This window comes from Pteropus vampyrus, unplaced genomic scaffold (assembly GCF_000151845.1).
Source record: "Pteropus vampyrus isolate Shadow unplaced genomic scaffold, Pvam_2.0 Scaffold240, whole genome shotgun sequence".
Taxonomy (NCBI): domain Eukaryota; kingdom Metazoa; phylum Chordata; class Mammalia; order Chiroptera; family Pteropodidae; genus Pteropus; species Pteropus vampyrus.
In genome coordinates, this window is record NW_011889021.1 from 445,710 (window position 1) to 459,725 (window position 14,016).

Here is a 14,016-nt window from a genome sequence, read left to right on the forward strand (position 1 = left end):
GCCTCATCCCAGAACTCAATAATTATCAGCCCTAGCCAACAAAAGCCACCCCTTATTCTAAGTGCCTAGTCACTGCTAGAGGAGGACCTCTAGCAAGGTTGGTGTCCCTCTCAGGGCTCTGTCCCTGGCAAGGCCACTCTAGCATCCTAAAGCCATTAGGAATGGACTCTGAATATCCTGTGGCCAGATGATAAGCACCCTGCTGCTGGGGAGAAGAGACATAGTAGGAGAGTTCTGGCCAGCATTTCTGCTTATTTTCTTGAGCTGCTTAATATGAAGCTTTCTAGTTACAGATTGGAAGTACTCCTTATACTTCAGTTTTCAGACATTATTTCCCTCAGGACAGTTTTCCCAGTATCGATTCACCTATAGGGATAGTTTGGGATATAGATAATATTTCTTGTGCAATTATTGAACTGCTTAATATGAAACATCCGGACCAATGTCAATGGAAAAACATCTGTTTTATTCGTTATTACCCTGGGCATCATGCCCATGCTGAAGATTTCTAGTACGTAAAGGAGAACTGAAATGGTATTTTGTGAAATTGTACTTTGTGAAAAGTATACCCCAGCACTCTCTCTGGTTTCTGTGCTTCTTTCTGGAAGGGGAGGAGAGTCAGCAGTAATAGCTATAGACTTTATAAAAGGTGCCAATGTGGGTAATTCTTTGAAGGCGTTTCAAAATCAAATTGGCTACGGTAGAGGCATTTTTCATGGCAAAATGGTTTTAAGTTCAGGAAAACGCATTCTCTGCTATGCCATTTGACACTCAAAGCTCTGTTGTACCTTGAAGTCCCCTGGAAACACAACCATACCCAGAGGCTGAAAAGTCCATCTACAGTGGGCAGAATGGAGAGGGCAAGAGGCTTTAGGGAACCCAGTTAGGGAGTCTGTTCCTGTGGTTCCAGTGCCACCCTGCCTTCTCCTTTACACTCCCTTGGTGAGCTCACTTTTTCTTCTTTCTGCCTTTCTAGAAGTTTCTACCTGGAGTAACTTCCTAATCTTTGACTTGAGTGGAGTTTAAGAAACACTCAACATCAAGCAGTCAGGAGAGGACAGGAATCAGCCCTCGGGGCACAGGAGTGATTCAGCATGAGCAGGGCAGGGTAGAAGGGCTCGGCCATGGGCAGGACCCCAGGTGGAGGGTCAGATATATGCATGAACCAACATGAGAGCAGAAGGGGAAGCTAAGCTCCAGACCTTTCAGATGGTCCCTGGTCTACCAGTAGGAGAGCTTGGAACAGAATCCGAGCCCAGCTGGGGTGGAACAGAGTCCGTCTGCAACTGGGATAAGGCCAGAGAGGGGCATATAGGAGGCGGACCAGGGGTGGGGGGAAGCCCTAAGGAGGTTCCCCAGCCCTGAGCCTTCAGTCTATAGCCCAATGGGTGCTCAACTTAGTGGGGCCTGCATGTACCTGGCTGTGGCAGCCAAAGCTGCAAATGTCTCTAGGTTAAGGCCTGGGAGCCACAGCCCAGCCTGATGAAGCCACTGGCTTCCACTCTGCATGGTCTTGAAGGATACCTATTCCTTGCACCAGGGCCTTGCTGGAGTCCCGGTATCTCCCCCAGCCCGCCTTTCTCAGCAGTTCCGCCTGATCTCTTCTGCCTTGAATCCCGTTTATTATTTTCTTTTACATCATTTACCTTATCTGACCTCCTGCATAGTTAGGTGTTTTTTAAATAACATTTTTTCATTTTTATTGTGAAAAATATCACATCTACAGAAAGGTACATAAAATATAAATGTGCAGTGTGCAGGTTAGTGAAATGGTACCCAGTGATCCACAGTGCAACCACCATCCAGCTCAGGGAAGAGTCGCCTCAGCTCCTGAGAGCTCCCTTCAACTTTTTTTTTTTTTTTAACATAATTCTTTATCTCTTCCCTAAAGATAACCACTCTGCTGACTTTTATAGTCAGCAGGCTTTTATTTATTTATTTATTTATTTTGCTTTTTCTTATAATTTTATTACCTTAGCATGCATTCCTAAATAGTAGGAAGAGTTCCTTTTTTAGTTTTCTGTACTCTGGTTCTTGTGAGGCCCTCCAAAGGAATGAGTACAGAAGGACAAGAGCAGAGAGGGGGCCTTGGTGGGGGAAAGAGAAGGCGGAGGGGCTGGCAGAGGGTTAGAGGGGCAGCCAACATGACCACTAAATAAAAGGGAGGGAGGGAACGGAGAAAATGGTTGTATAAAAGCTTGGCAATGCACAGTAAACTCCTGAAATTACAGTCTAATTCCCAGCCTCAAACCCAGCTGCCTTGCTGTCCTCAATCTGAAGCTGCCTCCTGAGGATGCGCGTTTACTGAGTACTCTGTCAGGTGGACGTCTGTGCCCTTTAGAGATCCTCCCTTCCTATGAGAGAGGCAGCTTAGTCCTAAATCACTATCCCTACCCCACTGTAGCCTCAGATCCTTCCCTCCTTCCCACCACTCATGGCCACCTCTGTGGTGGAGGGGCCCCATGGACTGGTGAGACTTGGGGGGTCAGGGTCAGCACCCCTCTTGCCTTGAGATTCTGTTTCCAGGGCAAAGGCTGCATGCTCTGGAGCCTGCTTTATTTTATTGAGAGGTGAGACCCACACCCCAGCACCTCTGCCCTTCACTATCCCCCTGCTCCAAATTCTCACTGCACACTTCAGCGCCCATCCTTCAACACTCTGCCCTTGGTCGTCTCTTGGGGGATGCTCCTGTCTTCCAGCAGGACAGGGAGCTCTTCCAGAGCACCAAATGATGTCCTGTGGGTGAGGGGTAGTCACCCACCCCAGGAGCATGATGGACACACAGGTGGGTGGAGGATAGAAAAGGACAACGGATGCCAACTTTGGGCCATGTGCCCCCACTTGAAGCATTGTGTTTTTTTGTTTGTTTGTTTGTTTTTATATAGACATCGTCAACTGTGACCTGAAATCCACACTGCGAGTGTTGTACAACCTCTTTACCAAGTACCGGAACGTGGAATGAGGGGCAGACTGGACTGTCCTCCAAACCTCCTTAACCTGCTTATTTCTGTCTCCTGCTCTGTGCTCTCCTACGAGTTCAACTACAACCCAGAGACAGTGGGAACCGAATTAAGAAGGAAATGATCAGTAACTCAGTGGGCTGGCCCACACCTCCTGGACCCACGGAACGTCATGACCCAGCAGTGGCCTAGCAAAGTCCTTCTCATCCTGGTGCTGGGTCCAGATTTCCCTCACTGTGGTTTGGGAACCAGCTTAGGCCCAAGAGACCCGCACAGAAAATGAAAATAAAGATAATAGTTACCATTTAACGGGTGCAAACTATCTTCCAGATACCACACTAAGTGCTATGATGTACTCAAACTCATTAGTCCTCACAACTCCCTCTGAAACAGGTATTATAATCCCCTTTTTATAGATGAGGAAACTGAGGCCCAGAGAGGTTAAGTGACTTGCCAGAAGTTGGCATTTTCCTCTTTGAACGACATATTTTGTTAATAAGTAGCCAATTACATCACATTCTTTGCATGTCTTATAGTTGTATATGTGCACATGCACCCACAAAGAAGACAAACCCACTAACCCCACCACCAGCCAGGCCAGGTCAAGGCTTAGTGATTCACACTAAAATTGGCAAATCAAATTTAACCCAATTAATAGCGTATATGTGACAGGAGTCATGTCCCTCAGCTCCTTTGTACAAATGAAAATTACTCTTAATTCCTTCAGATTTGTAATAACCCTATACTCTGGTTTCAGGGTGACACTTGGGAAGGATTCTGTTTAAAATTAATGGAGTGGCACATTTTACAGCCTTTTTGCTTGATTGCATGTAATGGAAGTGCCCTATATTTTCCTGCAAAATAAGTACTCAATTCATTATCATTAGGCAAATGTACAACACACTACAGCACCATAGAGAGGTGGGCGTAGGCCCACGTGAGCATAGCTTAGGAAGTAGGGCTCTTCAGCAGGGACCCTTGAATTTTAAAGAAAGGAACTCCTTTTTACCTTGTAATTGATCATTTAGATTGTTTCTGGCTAGGTCTGCCCACACGCAGTTACCGACTAATTCAGGCGAGGAAAAACTTAAATTGTTCAGACCCAAGCCAAGCAGCGGTTTCCTTGCGTGGGCTACTTGCGGGCTTGGGGTGACTTGAATCCCCTCTCTGTGAACCCAACTTTGAAATACAAGGCTCTATTGTCCCAGGCTTCCAGGTCCTGTAGGAATAGGAAAGGGGCTAAAGTGGGGGCTCCTAGGGGGACAAGAAGCATGGGGAAAATATTTACACACTTAACATATAATGGAACACCCTCAGAGTGATGGGGCTTATGGGGTTTACAGTCTGTAAATTAACCAAGGCCTTGGGATAATTAATAACGTTTACTGATAGATCCTTATAGAATCGTCTCAAATATGCCAGATAGACACAGCCTGGCATATTTTGTTAGTTTGTCACTGATTTAGGGCCATTGCACAAAGCCCCTCTCTAGTCTGACGAATTCATATCGATCCCTGTTAGGCCTCCCATATTGTCCAAAACATTTCTTTCTATCTCCTAAACATTTCTTACTCTATGGTCTATCTTGGAACCCAGGAGATTTAGATACTAAGTATTTCTTTGGATATTTTGCTCTAAGAAAGAATTGTTACCCAGTGTGATGAGCATTTACGATATAGAGCCAATGTATTCTCTGATGTCAATTTATGTAAAAGGATATGGTTATTTTTTATGTAATTAATGAAATATGTTTCTCATTAGGAAACACTAGTGTAATATTAGTTTGATCTCTTTTATGTTCTTGATGGCAAATCAAGACAAGTCATTGCTTTATCTCCCTGAGCAATACTAAAGCAGGATGAAATAAGAATGCATTCATTTAAACATGCTTTGCTGTACGAATTTTCTCGTTTTGTCTTTTTTCTTATATTCAAGCTGCAAATGTACAGTCTAACAAGTACTCTTAAGATCACTCCTTTTTGTGCTTTATATACATAGTATGAAAACACATTGGGACACTTGGAAGATTTTTTAATGACAGGTCTAGTTTATCAGAAAACAGTGTTTCAATTCTGAAATCTTAGCCTCAGTCCAGAATCCCAGGGACTGGGCCTGGTTTTAAAACACTGTCATCTCGTTTAGAGGTTTTCCTTTAGATTCCCATGCTCAATACTCGACCATGGTTTTGAAGGGGGAAAAGACATCAGAACAATAAATAAACCAAACTTAACCCACATTTCTTAAAAAAAAAAAAAAAAAATCCTGCCTTTATAGGCTGTTTTTTCTTTTCTAAATTTAAATTCATTGATATTTTAATAGCTGATACATAAATGGTACAAAATCAAAAAAGCATGAATTGGTATTTAGTGAAAAACAAACCTCCCTCCCTCCCCTCCCCCAGCAGCAAATACTCCCCAGAAGCAACTATTTTGGTCCATTTCTTATATTCATTTCCAGAGATACTCCAGCCATAAGAAGCATCAACATACATATAAAATTGTTGGGTTTTTTTGTTTGTTTGTTTGTTTGTTTTACATAAATAGCATATTATACATACTGTCAGGCACATTGCTTTTTCACTTGTTATATCTTGGAGATTATTTTACACTGGGTATTAAAACCTTTCACATTTTAAAAATGAGAGTCTGAGCACTCTGTAAATCCAAAGGACCATCTCTGGTCTGCCTGAGCCAGGAAATGAAAGCGCTACCTTTCATTAAAGAGAGGTAATGCCTAGATAGCGATTTCAGAAGTCAGACTGAGACTTATTGGGGCGGTGGGGAGGGGGTGTGTTACCAGAGGTATTCTCATGTGCCCTGAACTGAAAAAAGTTTTTAAGTCCTTCTTTGGATTACTATGGTGAATGGTGTGCAGTTTAAGTTTTCATTTGTACATATTGCTAGGGCTACTAACTTGTAACTAAGAGAGCACTCAGGGTGACTAAGTGCCCTACAGTATTCTGTTGCAAGCCCAGCCACTATGCAGAGTCCATCTCCTTGATCAGAAGGCTCTGATTCCACACATGGAGGCATTTCCAGAATCTGGGAGAAGGACTCTTTATCGGCACATCATCAGGGTCACCCGATTTGGTTGTGATTTGTAATTGCTACTCTTACGGTACTTTTTAATTATGAATTACTGTTAGCTTAGCTTTATCATTATCAATTCATTTTGTTGTGGTTGCTTGGTTAACCCTACGGAGTATACTGAAACTTATTTGCATCGGTGGTATCCTGGGGCTGTAATTTTCCAATAACTAGACTCTAAGACATGTATACATTGTGGTTCAAATAAGAATTATCCATACTCCAGTGCTAGAGCAAATGTATACATAATCTACTCCCCCCAAATTATCACTAATTTATTTTTCCACTGGAAAATGAGACTAGATGGAGTCGGTAAGTCAAGCACTTCTGCCCTGCCTAAGTAGGGGCTGACCAAAAGTAATGAGATCCACTGCTTATAATACAAACCCCACCTCAAGAAGCCTACCTATATAAAACATCCTAGATATGCAAGAGAGAGGTCCTAAAATCTTCACTAATGTTAGTATTACATGCGCTCTCCCCTCATAAAATTCATCTAAGTCTACTAGAAAATTCAAGAGAATTGCTGTGGATACTGAGAACAAGAGAACTGCTTTGAGATGTAAATGTTGGGTGGTAAGTGGACGCACCAGCCAAAGGATCTACATCTTCACACCAGCTTCTCAATATTTGCAGATTTAGGCCTCAGCAAAAGACAAGTTACTATGCATGAGTTGCTCACTGTCATAATACAAAGATTAAGTCTGCCAACGCCAAGTTTCAATTTTTCTTCCCCCTCTCTTTTGCCTGAAAAATATAAACACAAGCTAGCTCCAACTTTTGCTCATGCTCCTGCTTTACTATGGTGGTGACTGCACATGTGACTATGTGTTCATGATGACAGCAAGGCAACCGTGAGGGTAGCTCAATGCAAGATGAACAACCCCCCACACCAAACCTGACAATCTTGAGAGTTTCAGGCTTCTCAGGCAAGAAGCCACCATGAAGCATCTCTTAAAGTCCATTCTGCAGAATGTTAATAGATGTTCAGTGAAAAAAAATGCCACATTCAGTTAAGTTTGGGAAACAGAATAAAGAAAACCTCTCTATGGTTTTGGTTTTATCTTTTGCTCTGTTTTCTAATCGGAGCCCATCTCAGAATCCCCTACACTAATGTATATTATGACTCTCTAAGGAGAGACAGAATAGGGCACATCCCAAACGTGTTTGGCCTCCTTTGGGTTATGGTGAATGATATGCAGTTTAAGTTTTCAGGACCTGTTTGCCTCTTGAGAAATTTGCCGGATGGTACCCCGTGGAACTCATCCATTTATTTAGCCATATAAAGTATGTGCCGAGTGTCTACCATGTGTTGTTAGGTGGACTGTATCCATGAGACTAGGAGCTCACACGTACGGCTCGTAGTCTAATGGGAAAGATGCATGGAAAATAATCACAAATCAATAATACAGTAAGTCCTCATTTAATGTCCATAGGTTCTTGGAAACTGCAACTTGAGGCAAAATGACATAACAAAACCAATTTTACCCTAGGCTAACTGATATAAATGAGAGTTAAGTTCTTACATCATAGTTCTGGTCACAAAAACATCACCAAACTTCTAAATAAAGACCTCAAACACTTCTAATACTAAGCATCGAAATAAAGGTGAGCTATACATACATTTAAGAAAGATTAATAAAAAACAAATAAAAGAATTATTTTCCAACCCGCTTATTCCAGTTCAGGGTTGCAGGTGGCCGGAGCCCATCTCAGCAGTTCAGGGCACAAGGCGGGCACCCACCCATGCTGGTGGATGGAAGGGTGCCCTTCCACCGTAAGGTCACACACCCACACTCACTCAGACTGGGACAATTTAGACACATCAGTTCACCTGAGGTGCACATATTTGGGATGTGGGTGGAAACTGGAGTACCCAGAGAAAACCTATGCAGACTTGGGGAGAACGTGCCAACTCCACATAGTCAGTGGCCCTGGGCAGGAAACGATTTTTTATCAATATGATCAAAACAAAGTTGAATGAAACGATGTTATTTAAGGACCTGCTATACTTATAATTTGCGATGATTACTGTGGAGAAGTACGCAAAACTATGAAAGAGTTCTCATTTAAATTTTGAGGTCAAGAGAGGTCTCTGGCAAAGTGCTATATTAAAATGACATGTGAATCATTGAGTTACTCAAGTGAAGAGCTTGCCTTTCAAGAGAACAGCCCAGGTGAGGACACCAAGCCAGGCAAAGACTTGGCTCCCTGGAGGAGGTGGCAGAAAGTCAGGATGGCTAGAGTACAAAGAGTGGGGGTAGAAGAAACATCAGATCAGAGGTATCAGAGGTTGCAGAATTTATTATAAGAAAAATGGGAATCAATAATGTTAAAAGCCTTCTGGCCAATGTGTAGGAAAACTGGAGAAAGCTATGTCAGCAATATGGAAGTCTGAGACTGCCCTTCCCATCTATTCCATGGTCGTGGCTGGAGAGCAAAGGAGACCAGGAAAGACTAAGCCTCTGCTCACCCCCGACCTTCTCTCAAGCCTGGAAGCATAGATGTGCTTTCAAAGATGATGCCTGCTGGGCAGCCCTAACACTCCGCCTCCCTGGGGCTGGTGGGAGGGCAGGAACTCCCAGACCACCTCCAACCTCTCCACATTTTGGTCCCCTAGGAATAGTTAAAAGAACCTCAAAACTGAATGAGGCTGCAAAGAAAAAGAGAAAACTAGTAGCACGAAAGCCAATTCTGGGGGACCAGTGCTTCCAACCTTCTCACCATCAAGGACTTCTGCTGTTTAATCCCTATGAAGATTTGATTGGGTGGAGGGGCAGGGCAAGTATAGGCTTCTTGGAATAATTTCATTTTCTCAATTCACATTAATTAGCATGAATTATTATTGTTATAATGCCTACCACGTTATATAAAGCCTACTAAAAGTGGGTCACTTATGCTTCAGTTAGTGTCTTGAGAAATATCTTTTATAGGAAGGTATATTATTTTCACTGGGAGTTTTGAAATACCAGAAATATCCCTGGAAAGCCCCACTTGGACACTCCTTGGTTGGAAACCAGTCCAGTGGGCGCCTGCTCCAGAAAGATGCTTCTCCTTAGCAGGCTCTGTGGCCTGAGCAGTCCATATTCCTGCCTTGACTCCCTAGGCCTTCTGTGCACACATGGGCACTAGCTTTGAGGCTGGCATTTAAAAGGGCACTTAGGAAATTTTAAGAAGTCCCAATGATTGAGATAAATGATGTTTTATCAGTGAAACAGACTTTTCATCTCTTCTTATCGATTTTTATGTTTTCACATCTTCAGATGTGATTTGTTAGCCCAGGGCGGCATTCCAAGACACACAAACGTCATTAAGGTAACTGCTTTAAAGAGTGCCATGTTTTATTGAGGTGGACAGGACAATAGATATGTAATTTGCTACACATTTTCTCAGTATCGGAGGCAGGGTTGGCACTACATGACTCTCAGGCTCTTACGTGACTTCCTGGAAACTGACAATGGCCTTACCACCTGCCCGTAGACACAGTGCCTGCCCTTGGCAAACATTTGCCCATTTTTCTGAAAAGCAGCTCCTAGGAGGAAGCCTTCTTCCACTTGAGCTTCAGAAGTTACCCCATTTTTCCTTATTTGTCATGATATTGGAGAATATAAACTCTCGTGAAACTGGGGACATTTGCCTTAAAATAATGGACAATAAGGTCGTGACCAGTGAGCATGCATAAGCTGGGTCACTGAGGCCCTAGACCGCTCATCTCTTTCATGTTTGGAGTCTCTGGTTGATGCAGTGCACTCAAAGGGGAGAGGGGATACATTCTCTGCGCAGCACCTGAAGCTGTATTTCCTGCATCGTTGGTTCTCTCAGCTAATTCTCATAATGTCCTACTAGCCCGCATTGGAAATGTGTGTTGCCCAGTCCCATGACCAAGTCTGTCATTGCCTGTGAGAGACCAAGCTCACCATCAACCACTCTAAACAGGAGACCTGCCAGATTAGTTTATAAAACTCACCCACCCATGCATCTTTGCTTATAGGTTAAATGACTTTCTGACCTGCACACCTTCAGTGCAATCTGTCAATAAGAGAGATTTCTCTCTTGTTCTTTTTCAGGATGATTCCAATCCCCACATGAAATGTCCTCACCCATGGTGGCATGGGCCTGCCCTAGCATTAATGACTGGGACACCGAACATCGAAGGACAGAAAGAATCCCTGTCAACTCCCTGGGCAGGCCCCCAAACTGTTCATGATCAGAATGCAGTCAAGTCAGGGAATGTTTATGGAATGCCTGCTCCGGGTTCAGCCCCATTCTATGCACAAAATGGGATCAGACAGTTCAGGGTCCCTTCCCAAATAGATTCTTCCATTTTAATGGGGGTGACAGATGCAGCTCACTTGAAATAATTCAGTGACATGAGATAGCACCAGATGCCTTTGAAGGTCCGTGTTAGATTCTCCCAAAAAATACCCCAGCCCCAGCTGTCTGTAAACTTTAGGGGCATTTGCCTCTAGGATCATAAACTTCATGTTCCATACAGATTTGGTGCTTCAAAAACCATACGACTCACCCTAAAGCCAAATGGTGACTTACGGTCATTTTTCTAAAGCCTTACTTATTGCCAGAAAATCACTGTCTTTATTCCACAGATTCCAAATAGTCATCGAGGACCCCAAAGTCCAGTCTGGGTTCCACTGCCAGCTATTTTGACTCTGTGCTCACACTCAAAGTTACTTTGCTTCTCTCAATCACGTTTTGGTCAGCCCCACTGGTAGATATCACCACTCTTGATCCCCAGACGGAATTGCTGCAGAAAATCATATAATAGACACACACCAGCTAACCACTCAGTCATCCTTTAATTGCCATTGGGTGCTTCTGGCTTCTGGGGGTCTTCTCTCGTCTCTCATGGACTTCATCTCCACAAACACCTATTCCCTATCTTTTCACCATGCCCCTCCTCCCACTTTCTCTACCCTTATGTCTTCACCTCTTCCTTCACCAAGAAATCAAAGCTGTTTGTTTAATGTTCTTTCTACAGCATCTCAGCATCTCTTCTCACTGCCCCTCACCTTCTTTCCACATCAATTCCCAGGCTTCCTCTTCCTCCACTTGCCTCCTCTAGGACCAGCTTCCTCATCCTCCTGCAAACTCAAGTTTCTCTTCTCTTCCAGCCACTTAACTTCCCATTCAAAACCATACAAGTTTCTAGGATGAAAATAACCTTGCACTTGAGCCAGTTCTCCCTGCAATTCCATATTCTGCCCTAGTTCACTCTTTCCTTAAGATACTGTCTTGGAAAAATACGGATTCACACTGATTCTATTTTCTCCCTTTCTCCTTTCCATCATGGGCCCCCTAAAACCTGCCTCTTGTTCTCCAGAATCTGACATTGCTCTGAGAGGTTAGCTCTCTATCTGTTGGACTGGCCGTGGCCCCTTTTCCCCTGTTTGCTGCATCTGACCTTGCTGTCCATCGCCTCCTTCGAGGAACTTGACTGCCAAGTTTCAGAGACACTGCATTCTTCTACTTCTTTCTCACCCTCTGGCTGCTGCTGTTTGCTCCAAGATGGGCTCTTTCCCTCCCTCCAACCCCCAAATGTGAGTGCTTCCTGGGGGCATCCTCCATACTTCTCTCCTTACATCTTTCCCTGGCTTCCACTACTGCCTGCTCTCCCTCCGGCCCCAATGCCCCACCCATCCAGCTGGGCATGGCCAGTGTCACAACATCTCTTGAATGGGCAACCCAAGTCCAACACCTCAAACTGAATTTTTCTCCTCCCCATACCTGCTCCTTCTTTGGACAGCCTTTGTCTCGTCCAGAGGCGCCATCTCCCAGGCACCCTCGCTCTCACACACACGAGGGAGTTTGGAATTTTCTGCTCCCTTCCTGCCTCCTCCAACACAGTCGATCAGTTCTATTGATTGCTTTTTCACAAACCACTTATTCTGCATTGATCCCCAGCCCTTCAGAATCTCAATTATTCCCCTAATTTAGGTTTCATCTTCTCATGCCTGGATATTACAATGGCCTCTTGACTAATTTCTCTTTGGATTAATCCATCCTGCACATGTTCCCTGCTTAAATTTTTTGAAACATAGCTCAGATAATCTCATACTCCTCTCAAATAACGAACAGTGGTGCTAACTGAACACTTACACTGCTCTTTATACAAATAATCCCATTTAATCCTCTCGACACTATGAAAGTAGGTACTATTTCATCTTCATTTTACATATGAAAAATTGAAAGCACAGAGATTTAGTGACTTGATACAGGTCACATGACTCATAAGTGTCAGAGCTGGGCTTCGAGCCTGGGCAGCCTGACTCCAGGGTTCAGGTTCTAACCTCTTGAACTCGGTACATCTTTCTCACAACCTTTAGTGGCTTCCACTGTCCACAGACCAGAATACCTTTGTCTGCTCGAGGCCTCTAACATCCAGTTCTCTTCTGCCTGACCAATCACTAACTCTTTGCATCTAGGCAGATTCATCTGTTTGTCAGACTGGAACCTTTGCTTCCTGCCAGCAGCTGTTCTTCTTTGCCTTGTTTTTAAATGGAATTCCTAAAACAACAAGGCTCTGATTGATAAGGTTGTCATTCATTCATTTGTTCATTTGTTCGATAAATATTTAAACATTGCCTATGGTTCCAGACACTGTGTTAGGTACAGAAGGATACTGCAGAGAACAAAACAAACGTGTGTTTAACACATCTTTCACATGTGTGCATGCTCTAGTCATGTTCAAGCCCTGCTAACTTCCTCTGACCCCCAGTTCAGACTCCACGTGGAACTGAGCTGCTTCTGCTCAGTCTTGACTCCTTCTAACAGAATCCCTGCTAGAATTCCACTAATCTCATCTCTGGGATCAGACCCCCTTTGGTTGTGTCCTACGTAACTGGTGCTTGGCAAAATGACAGATACTCCCTCTCCAGAATACTCAGCTCCAAGCCCCTTTCTGCTCAAGAGGCTGTGATTCAGTGATGAGCCCTAGCAGTAAAGGAAAGGCTTTAGACAAACTATTGTTGGACTCCAACCATGCGCCAGGCATAGTGTTGGCTCCTACAGACCTCTCAGCAACGTCTCAAGTAAGTGCTTTTTATTATCCCCGTTTTATGGACTCAAAGAGGTTCCAGCTGGGACTCAGAAGTCTCGATTCTCTCCACAGGTCCCTGCTGCCTCCGTATTCCTATAATCCAGGCCACCTCAGGCCATACAGGCTAAAGATGAGGGTCAAGAGCAATGCCAGTGAGGTTTGACTGCAACTGTAGACCAGTGTTCCTTTTAATATCTCAAATACTGTACATCTTCTTGACTTTGCTTCATGTATTTATATAGTTTGGCAGAGGGGAATGGTGGGGCTTTCCTTACCTGACTGCAGGAAATTGAAATTGAATGAAGAAAAGTTTATCAGAACTCCACAGGTGTCCTTTTGAGGATATATGTTCTATGTCTTTTCTTAACAAACACTTTGTTATTCGGGGTGCTCTGAGAAGAAGCACAGATGTAAATGTCTGAGGGAGCCTCACTTCCTCTTCAGCAAAACAGGAGATTGGCAGAGCACAAGGCATGTGGCTGGAAGGAGGGAAAAAGCCTAGATGGGCTGGGGGCTGCGACAGCTGACCAATACTGAGCTCGAGTAAAGCAGCCAGAACTGCTGAGACCTCACAGGGGAGGGAGTGGGGGACAAGAGCACTCTAGGTAGAGCTAAGCCCAGGCAGCAAGCAAGGCTTGAGATCAGGAAGAGGTGGCACTGTTCACAGCAGGCTGACTGGTCTGACAGGCTCAGAAAGGGGACTGGCCAGAGCAGCCTTTTGAGCCCCACTGGGGAATGGCAGGTGCAGGGCAGGGGTGGAGGCAGGAGGCCTGTGAGCTGGATAAGAGAGCCAGAGAAGAGGGCGCTGTCATCCAAGTGCCCAGGTGCTCCAAGTGAGCATCCATAGTGAGATGTAAGAGGGGCTTGCCACATGTCCAACTAGACTCTGGGTCTTTAACAATCAAAACTTTCCAGG

At 44.2% G+C, this 14,016-nt stretch overlaps 1 protein-coding gene across 1 annotated transcript in view; it reads left to right on the top strand.

Moving 5' to 3' along the window:
- Positions 1-4,862, top strand: part of PARVA (parvin alpha) — a 152,600-nt gene extending 147,738 nt beyond the window's left edge. The window contains exon 13 of the mRNA XM_011374158.1: positions 2,886-4,862. Within this exon, the coding sequence (XP_011372460.1) occupies positions 2,886-2,962 (77 nt within the window). The 3' untranslated portion in view covers positions 2,963-4,862. The remainder of the gene's footprint in view (positions 1-2,885) is intronic.
- The last annotated feature ends 9,154 nt before the right edge of the window (positions 4,863-14,016 follow it).